Raw genomic sequence first — 12,762 nt, forward strand, 5'->3', positions numbered from 1 at the left:
ACGAGCTTAACCCATACCATGTCACTGTCTACAGAGTCCTTCATTGTTAGTGCACCAGGAAAGGTTATAATATTTGGTGAACACTCAGCCGTATATGGAAAACCAGCAATTGCAGCAGCCTTGAGTTTAAGATGCTTTCTACTTGTCGCTCCTTCTGCGGATACAAATGTCATACGATTACAATTCCCCGATATAGAACTTGATCATTCTTGGGACAAGAGTTCAATCAAATGGGATGAAATTCAAAAATTGTTAAAGTTTGATAATAAAGGATACCCAGTTCCTCCATCAGAGTTGGTACCCGAAATCGTTGACAAGTTATCTGATATGCTTGACGGGTTTGAGAGAAATAGTGTTCATCACCTTGCCTGCTTTTGTTTTCTTTATTTATATGCTAGTCTTTGTGACGAAGAATGTCCTGGTATGACCTTCATAGTCAGGTCCACGTTGCCAATTGGTGCAGGTTTGGGCTCTTCTGCTTCCACTGCAGTTTGTCTTTCAGCCGCATTGTCAAAATTAGCTGGTTGGATTAAGGACCCACAAGTACATGAAAGCGATAACACTCCAGAACAAGACATCGAGGATCTTGAATTTATTGATCGGTGGTCGCTTATTGGTGAAAAATGTTTTCATGGAAACCCTTCAGGAATTGATAATGCAGTAGCTACACATGGAGGAGCAGTCATGTTTCAAAGAAACTCTGAACCAGGGAAACCATCTACCAGAACTGGAATCAGAACCTTACCTCCAGTTAAGTTATTATTAACCAACACTAAAGTCCCCAAGAGTACCGCCCAATTAGTAGGGGGTGTTAGTAAGTTGAATTCAAAATACACTTCCATTATTACACCTGTTTTGGATTCCATGGGAAATTTGGTACAAGAAGCATATCGAGTGATGACTCACCCTGATTTTGGATCCGAAGAAACGGCAATTTTGCGTGAATTGGTCAACATCAATCACGGTCTTTTGGTGGCATTGGGCGTTTCACACCCGGCCTTGGAAAAGGTGAAATTAATTGGTGATGAGATGAAGATTGGCGCAACCAAGTTGACAGGTGCTGGTGGAGGAGGGTGTGCTATCACGTTGGTTAATGACGATGCTGACGAATCAACACTTTATCAAGCTATTTTGGAGTACGAGCGTCAAGGGTATGAAAGTTTTGAAACTTCATTGGGAGGAAAAGGTGTTGGAATGTTGTTTCAACTGGATGTTGCAGATGATAAAAAGTTTTCGCCAGACGTGTTTTGCAACCATGCTAATCGATTAGAGATTGAGACTGCACTTGCTGTGGAAAATGTACCCGAATGGAAGTTCTGGTAAAGCTGAAAGAACTTAATTATAAACATGTATATACAAGCACTAATACAACCAGAGTCTGTTTAAATACCTCTATTAAATTCCAACTCTGATATCTTGTTTCCCTTTTCATCTTTCAAATGATGGAATTTTTCCTCCAACCTGTTTGCGAGTACAGTCTCACGTTGAGGAAAGATTGCCAATGCAAATGGTAAAACTGCAAGCGAAGTTACAAAAATCAATCCAATGTTGGTCAAAGTTTCAACAGTCTTGGATTTACCTTTCAAGAATCGAGATTTTTGCAATCTAACCAATATCAAAGGTGGTATAACCATAATGGGCGTGGCATTGATGACTCTACTTGCAGCAGTTTCACCCACAGCGTACCAAGCTGCCACTTTAGAAGTTCCCACTTCTTTTCCTTCTTTGTCATACACGACAATTCCCTTTTTCAACTCTTGACTTCTCATTAAAAACACATTTGCAATACCAGCCGAAACGACTGCGGCAAATGGCACCAATCGTCCCAAGATGAGTCTTGTGTTTGGTTTAATATTCCTCAACTTAGGAACAATTGAATTCAAACCCAAGGCAACTGAACAAGAAGCGGTGACTGCCATAGTATAATTGACTGCAATTTCCTTCGTCGTCAATGGATGTGACTTGTTAGAGTTTTCAATATTGATAGCAACATTCAAACTCTGATTAGCAATTTGCCAAAATAATGTTCCAGCAGTACCTAAATTAGGAGTCAACATACCAGCAGTCACCACCAAGTTAGACAACACACATGAGGACATTCTAAACGGAAGAAAAACAGTTTTTCCAGTATCAGGATGTAACGTTGAGTCAAGGACTCTTTTAGCTCTCCATAATTCCGGAGTCATGGTTGGAATAACTCCATTCTTGTAATCCCAAATCATTCGTTTTGCAGTTTCGATATCTTTTGATGTATTTAAGAGCATTGTGGGATCTGAAATTTCCGCACAATGCTTCACACGGCCCCAATATGTCTGTAAGTCATGTCTTGACTGAGGTAACGGTACCGGTCCAGGGATTGATGACGACATGGGAGGGAAAGCACAATACGTTTGTAGATGGGTCTGACTCACTAAAAGCTGAGAGAAAATTTTTGAACGCGGCGGCTGAAACAGTGCGAATCATCAGTGGCTTAAGCTACCCGAATACAACAACACCGATAAATGTCAAAATGTCCCCCAGGAGTAGCAAGGAAAGCTGGATTGGTAGTTGGGATAGGAGTTGACATTATAAAAACATCACGCTTTGAGAAACTACTCAAAGCCAAGACGTCGTCGTTTGCTGAACGATTATGTAAAAGAATACTTCATCCGAGACACGAGTTGCCAAGGTTTAAAGAAATGGGTGGAGAGAGACAAGTCCAGTTTTTGGCGGGCTCTTGGGCTGCAAAGGAAGCATTGTTTAAAACTTTACAACAAGAGGAACAAGACCAGTTTAATTTCAATGAATGGTATCGATTTAACAATTCCACAGGTAAACCATTCATTTGGAATGACAAGTTTGATCCCAAAAGTGAAGAATTCCATCTAAGTATATCTCATGACGATTCTTTGGTGATTGCTACAGTTTTACGACAGAAGATCTACAATTTGGACTCAAATACATGATGGATTATATAATTTTGTCTATAGATACAACACCAATTACTCCCATTCAACAGTAGCTGGTGGCTTGGAAGTGATATCGTAGGTGACACGAGCGACACCATCGACTTCATTAACAATTCTTGAAGCAACTCTCTTTAAAAATGCAGCATCAAAAATAAACCAATCAGCAGTCATAAAATCAACAGTCTCAATAGCTCTCAAGGCAATAACTTGTTCATAAGTTCTTTGATCACCCATAACACCAACGGACTTAACTGGCAACAAAGCAGCAAAAGCTTGGGAGATTTGTCTGTACAAACCAGCCTTTTTGATTTCCTCAATGAAGATGGCATCAGCTTCACGAGCAATTTTAGTTTGTTCTTTAGTAACTTCACCAAGAACTCTAATGGCCAAACCTGGACCTGGGAATGGATGTCTCCAAACCAAGTCTTGTGGGACACCCAATAATTCACCCAAATGACGAACTTCATCCTTGAACAACTCTCTCAATGGTTCAATCAATTTCAATTTCATATCCTCTAACAAACCACCGACGTTGTGATGGGTTTTAATAGTTTGGGATGGTCCTTTGAAAGAGATGGATTCAATGACATCTGGGTACAAAGTACCTTGTAAAAGGTATTCAACTTCTGAACCATCGTGTGGCTTGATCTTGGCAGCTTCCTCTTCAAAAACATTGATAAAAGTGTTTCCAATAATCTTTCTCTTCTTCTCGGGGTCAGTAACTCCTTTCAATCTTCCAAGGAACAAATCACCTGCATCCACCACGGTCAAATTGATACCCAAACCTTCATCTAAAGTCTTTTTAACACTTTCGGTTTCATTCATTCTCATAAGACCGTTGTCGACGTAAATGGCATGGAATCTGTCTCCAATAGCTTCTTTCATAATCTTGGCTCCAACAGTTGAATCAACACCTCCTGAAACGGCACCAATGACTTCAGCAGTAGGTCCAACCAATTTTCTTATTCTGGCAATTTCAGTATCAACAAAGTTTTCCATACTCCAGTTAGTTTGAGCTTGACAAATATCAACAGCAAAGTTTTTCAACAATTGCTTACCTTGCAAAGTGTGAGTAACTTCTGGGTGGAATTGGATACCGTAGATTTTATCAGCTTCGTTGGAAATACCACAGTATGGAGAGTTATCTGAGGTGGCAACTACTTTGAAACCAGTTGGCAAAGCATGCAATTTATCACCATGAGACATCCAAACTTGTGAATGATCAATATCCTTAAACAAAGAACATTCTTTATCCTCAACGTTTAAAGTAGCAGGACCATATTCTCTCTTGTCACCTCTTGCAACACCCTTACCATTGATCCAAGCCAATTCTTGCATACCGTAACAAATACCCAAAATTGGAACATTCAATTTGAAAATGTCATGGTCGACATGTGGGGCATCTTCAGCGTAAACAGAGTATGGACCACCTGATAAGATGATACCCTTTGGTTTCCAAGACAATTCGGAAATCTTTTGAGTACATGGCAACATCTCAGCGTATACATTAAATTCTCTCAAACGACGGGTGATCAAATGGGAATATTGAGAACCAAAATCCAACACCAAAATGGTGTCAAAAACTTTGGAAACTTCAATTGGGACATCTTCAAGATTGGTTGACATGACGATAAAAGAAAGTTGGGAGAAGTCAGTGGGTCAGGGGGTACTTGGAATAACAAGATCACCAAAAAGCAGAGGTTCTTGTAATGAAGGAAAAAAAAAAATTTTGGTGAAATGGTTTCTCAACCTCATCGGATGGTTTGACTCGTTTTTTTTCTGTTGTCAGTGTCGTAGAAAGTTTTGCGACAAGATACTGCAAGATAAGATAGGCGGACTCCGACGGAAGATCCATGACACAATGTGTGCTCTAAACAAACCTAATTCGAATCAAGGTAACCAGATAATAGATATGCGTATTCTTACTTTCCGTAATTTGCACCCGAAATATCGGCATCTTCCAGAACTGTTCTTTACATTCATCCCTTGAAGGTAGCGAGCAGGTAGCGCATTCTCTATGAAGCTGCAAAAACGGTTATAAAGCGAACAGTCGCAAATGCTTAATCTCTTTTACTTGTAAATGCTCGTTTATCCAACGAGTCGACGAAGGCTGTTTAGTTTAGTACTAGTAGATTTGGGGTTCTGAAATACAGCAAAAATCAAGCTCAATGGCATCGTCAAATCGGAAAAGTTTATTCTTTCCTTTTAAAGTAGCAGTATCAAAAGGAACTAATTGAAACGTGGAATTTGATTCCCAAACTTGATCAACTCTAACAATGGAACTTTCAGACCTACCAGTACAAGTTCTCTGTAAAATCCTTCCATTCGAGAACTATTTACTTGACTTACCTAATGAAACCATCATTCCATGGCTAAACTTACTTCCTCAAAGAGAACTGTTTCAACTCTTGGTTGAAAATGGCCTAAGTCACTTCCAAGTAAATCCTGAAACCAAAGTCGTATCAATGACAACATTATCAAACAAGGAAGTTATCCTTTGTCCAAGACAAAAGTATTCAGCTTACAATTGGCGGAAAGAACTTTGTTGCAAGTTTGTGCAAAAAGTGTTTATATCTTTTGAAACCAATCCAATTGATTTGAAATTTTACAAGTCTTTTGTCATTTTTAATTTTAGGGTTGTGAAAAGATTGTTATTGGAGTATTACCCATCCATCCTGCTTTTCTTTACATGGAATGGCAGTGATGTACTGGCCAATTTAGTTCCATTTTGGCTGCATTTCTTTAGTCTTGAGCAACATAATTTTGGATACCATACTACTTCACTCACTTTCCCATCGGATTTGGATGCAAATTCCCAGTTTAGGACCTTTTTCAATTACAGATTGTATAACTATAATCCAAAAATCACTGATTGGCTATATGAACGACGAAGATTTGTAATGTCATATATGAAGATTATTAAAGTTTCAGTAAGTTTGCTTCAGCTTGAAAAAATTCGCAATCAAATAAAATGCGGAAGAAATCAAAAAGCTGTTCAGCCAACTCCTTATGAATTAAAAATCAACATAACTTCTGAAAAGAGTGATGATTATTACTTCGCAGAGTTTGAAGCAAGGTGGGTGAGCGATATATTCAACTTAGGGAAAGTTAATTCTTTCAGTTTGTATTATTTCAATTCAGAGACTACAATTATCAATCTACAACAGATCCTTCGTAAAATGGGACACTTGAGTCGTCTTGAGCTAAGCTTTGGAAAATTGGATATAGGCATGATTCCAAAGCTGGTCCCAAGGTTCAATGTGACATATGATTTGAAAGTCAAAATACATAGGCTGAGCTATCGCAGCCTCCAATTGAATGGAGATATCAAAGAGAATTGGCATATAATTTCTGAAAGTGAAGATTATGTTGTGTTAGAATATTGGGGATTTAATATCTCACCCCAACGGAGGCTGTCTAAAGTGTTGAGAGGTTTCTTGGGGTGGGTTTGGTAGGGTGAGCTTGCAATACAGTGAGTGCTTTCTTTGTAAATTATTGAAGGAGATAGTTTTCAAAATGCAAATCTTAGAGGAGAGAGGATCAAATAAAAGCTACCAGTATTTAAATGTTGATGAATTATATTCGGTAAAAGGGTGCGTGTGCTAATTATACATCGCACTACTTAACCTAAATGAGTTGATTATAAGGTAACAATGGTTAACAAAAAAGAACTTTCATTGCTACATAAAATAAACAAAAAGAAAGAGCTGCTATGGAATGTACCAATACTCAACAGCTACGAAAATGAACAAACAACTTTTCATATTCCAAAAACGAAAATGCAAGACAGATGATTGAAAACACCTTTTCAAAAATATTTCGACCTTTGACTGTGTAGTGGTGTTGGTGTTGGTGTTGGTGTTGGGGTTGAGTTCTATACCTTCATTGTTTGGTTCAGCCCAAATTGCTGCCATCTTGGTTTTATACTCTTCAAGTGAAATGGAGAAACAATGGAAGGCTAGGACGTAGAATACGCCAATGAAGACAAAGAATGCCCACTGAAGGTCGTGGGTTTTTTGATCAACATTGATTGGATGTAAAACCTATTTGAGCTCTCAGATGCGGAAAGTTTCTCTTTATTTATACCACCATATCGTGTAGGTTATGCGAAATCCCTCTTTGTGTTTATTTGTACCGTTTTATTTTATACATATTGATATAATGTTATGACTTTAAAGTTGCACTTTTTGTTTTTGAATACTACACAGGTATGTTATGCTTAATCATATCCATGACTTCAAGATATGTATTTGTGTTTACTTGTACTATAAAATTCTAAGAAAGTTCAGGTCCATAACATTAAAGTTGCGAAAACTAAGAAGTAGTAATCACTCAGTTGTTGCAATAGTAAAAAAAAAAAAAATGTAAAAAAACTAGGACAGAGAGTTAATTTCTTTCATATCAAAATTTGAATTTTGATCTGAAAACAAGCGATAAATAACAGATGATACAGCACAAGAGTAAACTGGGATTCTGATTTTAAAAAATCCAGAGATCAGATGGAACGAGGAGAAAGGAACTGCTTGGTCGTTATTTAATGAGCCCTTCTGATAGATTGTGTTAGCATTTCAGATGATAAATTGTCGTGTTCCTGCCGTAATTTAAATGGGACACTGCACAGCACAAATTTCGTGTTAGCTCTCTAATTGAGCCCAGTCATAGATACATTTTGCTTATGCTTATATGTATGTATTCCTTAATTTGATAGCACTAACTTCCGGTCTTCAATATCGCCACACTACAGACGGAGAAACAAAATTTTTTTTCCAGTTCGTGATTGTGTAACTAGCAACACGGCTCAGCTTGAAAAAAGCCACTGATGCAATCTTTGCCGTTCCATAAGTGATGAAATAAAGAAAACCCCGCTCTAGCAAGACATCTTGGAGTCACTGAGTTGGAAAGGAGTATCTTTGTAATGTCCTCTACTATTTCGCTTCCTTCAAACAATCCTTGCATGCGCAAAAGTCTATTTCCTTAAAAATGTATGTAATTACGTCATCACACAAAAGTGCAATGCAGGTCTTTTCTCTTTTGGTCCTACATAGATTTAGCACGCGACATATGATACATATGGAGCAGGTAAAGCGGTACCCCCGGAAAGAACATGCTAGGACTGTACTATTAATCACATTATTAGCATAGTAGAATAACCAGTACAGACTAAGCAGAATTGGGCAATTTTTGATTTGAGTGCCTGATTCTTGGCATATTATTTGAGAGCTTCTATTATAGATAGTATTTGTATTTGATTAATTTGCGTTGACAGATTGCTCTATATAATCTGATAAAAATACAAAAGAGTTAATCCTTCAAGGCTATGTTTTAAATGGTGATTTCTGGTTGGTGGTTCAAAGAAGAATACAAAAATTACTTTTAGAGTGTAGTTATTGTGAGATTAAAAAAGATGAAATTTTCAAATTTGTGTGACTTTATCACGTTTTACTAAAAATATATAAAATAAAATATAAAATATAAAATATAAAATAATTAAAAAAGCAACCAAAAAAAAAAGATCTCTTCAAGCAAAACCAGGGAAAAATTTTAATTTACAACCAAAACCACACACACACCAACAAGCAAAGGATCATTTAGAAGAGGTTTTACACAATTGAATAGACTTTTCATTCACCTGTTTATACACCCAATTGCCTCTTCCTTCTTAACTGAAAAACTTTCAATATGGACGTTACAGCTGCACCTGAAACTGGTGCTGCTTCAAATGTATGTGTGATCACCAATGACTATGTGCATTCAATTGATACTAACAACTTCACAATTTTTAGCCAAATGATATGCTCCTGCCTCCAAAACAAGTGTCGGTCGATCAAGCACCTTCACCAAAAGAAGCACTTCAGCCAGAGAAGTCCAAGGGCTCTTCACATACCAGTAGCAACCATAATAACAACACAAGTAAAGGCGGTTCGAATGGACCTCAAGGCATCCAACACACCCAAAAAAGACTGGTTGGTCCTCCACCACTGATGCCACCACCAGATGCTCCCTCAAAAGATGCATCTAGAGCCACAAACAATGCTTCTCGTGATAAGGACCAAAACCACCATCGTTTGAGTCCTCATCTTAGTAATCATCTTCCAAATCACATTCCTCATCATTTGCCTCATCATAAACATGACGATTCCGCTATCAGCAACCAACAACAAAGAACCAATGGAGCAACAGTAAACTCAAAGAATGGCATAGCTTTAGAGAAAACTAATTCTTCTATCAAGCCTGTAAACAGTTCATCCAACGAAAGTTCAGGAGGAAAGTCTACGGCACGTTCGACAGTTGAAAAGCAAACCACTTCGGATACCTCTCAGCTCTCAGCGGGAAACCAGAATAAAAGCGGTCTCACTCCAAGTGAAGATTTTGACATGGAAAATGTCAAGGGAAAACCACCGCCAAGAAAACCAGTTGACCCAACTTTTAGAGGATGGAAGGAAGTTGGTGGGTTCGAAGCTGACGATGCATTGACTGCAGCCGATGAGACAGTTGACTTGTTGTCGAGGGGTTCTGTATTTGACCAGTACTTACCAGCTGCCGCTTACGGTGACTGGTACCATAACACTGCTTTCTTGATTGTTGGTGGCCTCTTGTCTTGGATTATTGGATGGTTCAGATTCTCAGTAGCCCCATTGTTTTTTGTTATGGTTGTCTTTGCAATTTTGTATCGAGCTTCAGTTAAGAAGTATAGAGGTGTGTTGAGAGAAGAAGCTCAAAGAGAATTTTCAATCAAGACAATTGAAGACGATTATGAGACTATGGACTGGTGCAACTATTTCTTAAAGAAATTTTGGTACTATTTGGAGCCATCTATTTCTCAAATTGTTTGTGATCAAGCAAATCCTATTATGGCAGGGTTACCTATCCCTGCATTTGTCACTTCTGTTTGGCTTGACAGTTTCTCTTTGGGAACAAAGCCACCCAGAATTGACTGTGTAAAGACCTTGATTGGTACGGCACCAGACGTTGTTGTCATGGATTGGGGGTTCTCATTTACGCCAAATGCCAACGTTGACTCAAATAACAAGCAGTTAAAGAATAATGTTAACGAAACAATTGTTGTTAAAGCTACAGTTTTTGGTGTTACAATTCCCGTTACAATCGCCGATGTTTCATTCAAGGGTATGGCCAGAATCAGATTAAGATTAATGTCTTCTTTTCCCCATGTTGAAACTGTGAATGTAACAATGTTGGAGCCTCCTCAATTTGATTTTAATACAAAGCTTTTAGGAGAGGCTTCTTGGTGGTGGGAAGTTTTGGCATTTCCAGGTTTATATCCATTGATTAACGAAATGGTGAAGAAATATGTGGGACCAATTGTCTTTAACCCTATGTCGTTTCAATTAAATGTTCAACAGTTATTGGCTGGTAATGCATTGGACTCGGCTATTGGTGTTTTGACAATCCGTGTAGATTCCGCTCGTGGTTTGAAAGGATTCAAATATCTTGGTAATACGTTAGATCCATACTTGACATTTGGTTTCTTGAATAAAGTGTTGGCAAAGACTAAGGTTATCGATGACACTAGTCAACCAGTATGGAAGGAAACTTTGTACGTCCCAGTTTCATCATTGTCAGAGCCATTGACTATTTCCGTAATTGATTACAATGATATTAGAAAAGATAGACAGGTTGGTGCCGTTCAATTTGACTTGGAGACATTAGTTGACAATCCACACCAGGAGAACCTAACTGCAGCATTTTTGAGAAATAATAAACCCGTAGGTGAGCTTCTTTTTGGTATGACATATCAACCTGTTTTACAAGGTGTAAAACAAGCTGATGGAGCTGTTACACCACCACCTGATTTGAACACTGGTGTTGCGAGAATTGAAATTCCAGAAGCTAGAAATTTGAAAGGAGGAGACAAGGGTGCCTCTACTAGTGTACAACTTATTTTTGAAGGCAAATCGGTTATTGAATCACCAGTTCAAAAGAATAATAATAACCCAGGTTGGGGAGCAGTCACTGAACAGATTGTTTTCAATCGTGCAAAGGCAAAAGCAAAGCTTATTATTAAAGATAAGAATGGAAAACCAGTTGGTCAAGTTGTCAAGAGCTTGAATGAATTGATTGACGCGACACAAGTTGAACAAACTTGGTTCCCATTGAGCAGAGGCGGTGAAGTTCGAATCTCAGCAAATTGGAAACCGGTCGAGTTAGAAGGAGCTGGCGGAGCCGGTGGTTACACCCCACCAATTGGTGTCGTCAGAGTTGGTATTCAGCATGCAGAAGATTTGCGTAACTTGGAGCACATCGGAAAGGTTGATCCATACGCTAGGATTTTAATTAATGGTTTTGAAAAGGCAAGAACAGCGGCTGTCGAGTCTTCTTTGGATCCTACCTGGAACGAAATTCATTACGTTACTGTTTCATCTGCTAATCAGAAATTGACCATCGAGGCTATGGATGTTGAGAGTCATTCCGCCGACCGTACTCTCGGATCATTTGATGTTAAATTAAATGATGTGATTCAAAAAGATGAAAGAGGATTGTACATTGAACATGTTGATAAGAAGGAAAGAACATCGAAATTGGTGCTGAAAAAGGGTCCAAAGGGTTCGATAACTTATACTATATCTTTTTATCCAGCTTTGCCGGTGATGACTTTACAGGATTACAGAGACGAGGAAGAGGAGAAGAAAGCGGAAGAGAAGAAGAAGAAGCAGAGAGAAGAGGAAAAGAAAACCAACAAGAATCCTAGTGGTATGGAGGACGCTCAAGAGGAAAAACAAGCTAATCCTGAAGAAGATATTGATGATGAAGAGGTTGACGACGATAACTTTGGTAAGAAGCTTAGATTATCAGTTGATGAACTCATTGAATACAAGAGTGGTATTTTGGTATTTGAGCTTCTTGAAGGTACAGTATCCAAGAGTGATTCGTATTTGCAGGTTTACTCAGGAAATCAAGGTTATCCTGATTACATTACCAGAGAATTGAAGAAGAACAAATCTAAGCTTGAAATGACCGGAGATACTGTCATCACTGAGCTTGAATGGGCTGAAACTTGTTTTAGGCTCGTTAAGGAGGAAGATGACAATAGGTTGGATAAGGGAATTGCCGAAGCAAGCATTCCAACAATGCAATTAATCAAGAATGGGTTGGACAAACCAATGACAATTGACTTGGAAGGTAGCGGACACGGATCCTTCAAGATGCAATTTTCTTGGATTCCATTGATTTATGCATCAGGAGTACCACCACAAGATTCAAAAGACAATTCGGGTGTTTTGTATGTTGAGGTGAAAAAGGCAGAAGGATTACCATCTTCTGATAGAAATGGTAAATCTGATCCTTACATGAAGGTTTATCTCAATACTGAAAAGGATGCATTCACAAAGACAAAAACAATCAAGAGAACTCTTGATCCAACTTGGAACCACAAATCTGAGGTCGAAGTGGCTAACAAATTTGACTCTACTTTACGTTTTGAATGTTACGACTGGGATGCAGTGGATGCTGATGATTTCTTGGGTGTTGGGTACGTGGAATTGGGTTCATACGACATGAAAGATGGCTCTGTTGAAGTGGAAATCCCATTGGAAGGGGAAGATGGAGAGCCCGCAGGTGTTGCCTACGCCGAATTATCATTCGAGCCAAAGTTTGTTTTGAACGTTAAGCCAAAGAGTCAATCTACTGTTGGTACTGTTGGAAATGTTGGAAAAGGTGTTGGTAAAGGTGTTGGTGTCTTAGGAAAAGGTGTTGGCAAAGGTGTTGGCAAAGGTATTGGAGGTGGATTCAAAGGCTTGAGAAAGGGATTACATTTGGGTGGATCTCTGGATTAAGGATGATTATAGCGATTTAGGTA

At 38.6% G+C, this 12,762-nt stretch overlaps 6 protein-coding genes across 6 annotated transcripts; 4 read left to right on the forward strand and 2 right to left on the reverse strand. All coding sequences in view use genetic code 12, as the record gives it.

The window, feature by feature from the left end:
• Nucleotides 1–18: 18 nt before the first annotated feature.
• Nucleotides 19–1,323, forward strand: ERG12 (mevalonate kinase; the record flags this gene model as incomplete). The annotated part of the gene is made up of 1 exon (XM_067691095.1): nt 19–1,323. One exon carries the CDS (start codon nt 19–21, stop codon nt 1,321–1,323), a length of 1,305 nt encoding a protein of 434 aa, XP_067550252.1.
• Nucleotides 1,324–1,382: 59 nt separating this feature from the next.
• I9W82_000227 (uncharacterized protein) lies at nt 1,383–2,369 on the reverse strand (the record flags this gene model as incomplete). The annotated part of the gene is made up of 1 exon (XM_067691106.1): nt 1,383–2,369. The coding sequence occupies one exon, from the start codon at nt 2,367–2,369 to the stop codon at nt 1,383–1,385; it is 987 nt and encodes a 328-aa protein (XP_067550253.1).
• Nucleotides 2,370–2,501: 132 nt separating this feature from the next.
• Nucleotides 2,502–2,945, forward strand: PPT2 (holo-[acyl-carrier-protein] synthase; the record flags this gene model as incomplete). The annotated part of the gene is made up of 1 exon (XM_067691117.1): nt 2,502–2,945. One exon carries the CDS (start codon nt 2,502–2,504, stop codon nt 2,943–2,945), a length of 444 nt encoding a protein of 147 aa, XP_067550254.1.
• A 36-nt stretch (nt 2,946–2,981) lies between these two features.
• GUA1 (GMP synthase (glutamine-hydrolyzing)) lies at nt 2,982–4,574 on the reverse strand (the record flags this gene model as incomplete). The annotated part of the gene is made up of 1 exon (XM_067691128.1): nt 2,982–4,574. One exon carries the CDS (start codon nt 4,572–4,574, stop codon nt 2,982–2,984), a length of 1,593 nt encoding a protein of 530 aa, XP_067550255.1.
• A 650-nt stretch (nt 4,575–5,224) lies between these two features.
• I9W82_000230 (uncharacterized protein) lies at nt 5,225–6,403 on the forward strand (the record flags this gene model as incomplete). The annotated part of the gene is made up of 1 exon (XM_067691140.1): nt 5,225–6,403. The coding sequence occupies one exon, from the start codon at nt 5,225–5,227 to the stop codon at nt 6,401–6,403; it is 1,179 nt and encodes a 392-aa protein (XP_067550256.1).
• A 2,224-nt stretch (nt 6,404–8,627) lies between these two features.
• I9W82_000231 (tricalbin) lies at nt 8,628–12,739 on the forward strand (the record flags this gene model as incomplete). The annotated part of the gene is made up of 2 exons (XM_067691151.1): nt 8,628–8,669; nt 8,732–12,739. 2 exons carry the CDS (start codon nt 8,628–8,630, stop codon nt 12,737–12,739), a joined length of 4,050 nt encoding a protein of 1,349 aa, XP_067550257.1.
• Nucleotides 12,740–12,762: the final 23 nt, after the last annotated feature.

The sequence above is a fragment of the Candida metapsilosis genome (assembly GCF_017655625.1).
Source record: "Candida metapsilosis strain BP57 chromosome Unknown scaffold1, whole genome shotgun sequence".
NCBI lineage: Eukaryota > Fungi > Ascomycota > Pichiomycetes > Serinales > Debaryomycetaceae > Lodderomyces > Lodderomyces metapsilosis.